Source organism: Eptatretus burgeri, chromosome 2 (assembly GCF_056783735.1).
Source record: "Eptatretus burgeri isolate ZD-2024b chromosome 2, Ebu_testis_v1, whole genome shotgun sequence".
Classification (NCBI taxonomy): domain Eukaryota; kingdom Metazoa; phylum Chordata; class Myxini; order Myxiniformes; family Myxinidae; genus Eptatretus; species Eptatretus burgeri.
Window position 1 is genome coordinate 108,345,542 of NC_140962.1, and position 2,500 is coordinate 108,348,041.

At 35.2% G+C, this 2,500-nt stretch overlaps 1 protein-coding gene across 7 annotated transcripts in view; it reads right to left on the minus strand.

Annotated features, from left to right (window-relative positions):
- UNC80 (unc-80 subunit of NALCN channel complex) overlaps window positions 1–2,500 on the minus strand; it is a 449,893-nt gene that overhangs the window by 250,461 nt on the left and 196,932 nt on the right. For all 7 annotated transcript variants that reach the window (XM_085870661.1, XM_085870659.1, XM_085870657.1 and 4 more), the window contains one exon: window positions 1,539–1,677. In XM_085870661.1, coding sequence (XP_085726787.1) covers window positions 1,539–1,677 — 139 coding nt within the window. The remainder of the gene's footprint in view (window positions 1–1,538; window positions 1,678–2,500) is intronic.

Here is a 2,500-nt window from a genome sequence, read left to right on the forward strand (position 1 = left end):
TATATATATATATATATATATATATATATATATATATATATATATATATATATATATATATATATATATATATATGAAGACCACAAGGGGAAAACCAGAGATGTCACTTTTTATAAATTTCAGGGTTATTGCACCTGCCAATAGTTGGCAACATAAGGTTTCCTCTCACAGTATTACTTTAACAAATAACCAGGGGTGTCACATAATTTATATGGTATAAAGTTTTGCCGTGCAATGAAAAAACAAGTGTTGTCAAAGCTGAACAAGTAGAAACCCAGAGTTGTCAGTACTTTACTCCTGGTTATCTCCATTTCATTCATGTTAACTGTTCCACTATAATATTAAGAGTTGAGAAACTAAAAAATGAAAGGTTGTAAAACTTTCACAGCATAAACTCTGAGCACTACAATGGCCTATTTGGTGATATCATGGGCTCCGTAGTTGGTGCATATCGTGGTTCAAGCCTGGTCAAACCTTTATTGTGACTTTTATGGGACCCACACCATGGCTTCATGGTTAACGCGTCTGAGTACCCATCCTCATTCGATGTACCCACCGCCCAATCAACCTGCTTAGGTATATGAGGGAGTCACATGAGGTGACTTCGGCTATCGCGGGGGTGGTTTATCCTTGGTTTCCTCCGGGTTTTCCATCATATTAAGTCGTACGGAGTAAGAAATGGAGAATCCATCATCACATAAGCGAAATACCCTTGAGTATGGCGTTGAACACCAATCAAACAAAAAAACAATGACCGTTTAATGTTGAAAAAAATAATCTGTGATCACCAAAGTCATGTAATGTATGCTAATAACCAACAAGCATGAATTTGCTACACATCCTGGTTTAAAATTGCATGACAATTATTAAACAAGGGAATAACCAGTGATGTCAGTTTTCAAAATTGATTCGTTCTTTGCTCTTAAATTAAATAACACAGAAGCTTGGCAAATGCTACATGCTTAATTTGATCGGCCAATGATCACTCTTCCTTTTACTGGAAAATAAATCTATATGACAGTTATTAAACAGTCTACCAAAGTCTTGAAACTTTGTTTTTCAGTTTCTTCAAAATTGACTTATCCTGACATTTACGTATGATTTATATATATATATAATAATATATACTATACATATATGTATATGTATATGTATATATATATATATATATCTATATATACTATGCATATATGTATATGTATATATATATATATATATATATATATTAATATACCATATATATATATTAATATACTGTATATATATATATATATACACATACATATAGATATATACATATACACACACACACACACACACACACACACACACACACACACACACACACACACACACACACACACACACACACACAGAGGAATGATTACAAAACTCCGACTCCCGCTATGCAGGGGACAGGCTAATCAGTCTCATCATAAAAGCATAATCACACTCAACAACACAACACCCCAAGCTCAAATCAAAACATTTTAATCTTTCCCCGATACATCCTATCATGTAATCGTTTTATTACCCACCTGCTGCAGCAGCCATATGCTCATCAGAACTGAGTAAAAGTTCCCAGGCAGCAGGCTGCACCTCACTGTACATCTCCTCAGGAAGTACAACTGCTGCTTTTATCAGCAGAGAGAGTGGTGCAGGAGCTAAGCTCAACACCTGCCATGAAAACATTGAAGACAAAGTGTTTATTTGATAACAGACTCATTTAAAAAAACGTGAAATTGTGATTTCATGTGTATGTAAGTTTTGTGTGTATATTATATATATATATATATATATATATATATATATATATATATATATATATATATATATATATATATATATACCATTTAACCCCGGTTAAAATAGGTGTACCAGATCCCTGTGTCGTAAGAGGCGACCAGGGTTGCGTCAGGAAGGGCATCCGGCGTAAAACATGTGCCAAATCACAATGCGGATCATTTGGATGATCCGCTGTGGCGACCGCTAACGGGAACAGCCGAAAGAAGAAGATATATATATATATACTAATAAAAGGCAATGTGTGTGAATTGTGTGTGAATGTATGTGTGTGTGAATGTGTGTGTGAATGTGTGTGTGTGAATGTGTGTGTGTGAATGTGTGTGTGTGAATGTGTGTGTGTGAATGTGTGTGTGTGTGAATGTGTGTGTGTGTGAATGTGTGTGTGTGAATGTGTGTGTGTGAATGTGTGTGTGTGTGTGTGTGTGTGAATATGTGTGTGTGTGAATATGTGTGTGTGTGTATGTGTGTGTGTGTGTGTGTGTGTGTGTGTGTGTGTGTGTGTGTGTGTGTGTGTGTACGTGTCTCTTCCATAACTCCAAAACCATAAAACCTTGCAGCCTGAAACTTTGCATGCATACTAAGAAAACTCCAAGGAAATGCAATCGTGAAAATTAGGTGTTTGGATTAATTAAAACACCACTTTTGAAGATATATAATCAATGGCCTGATATAATTATATCCTTCATCAGATGAT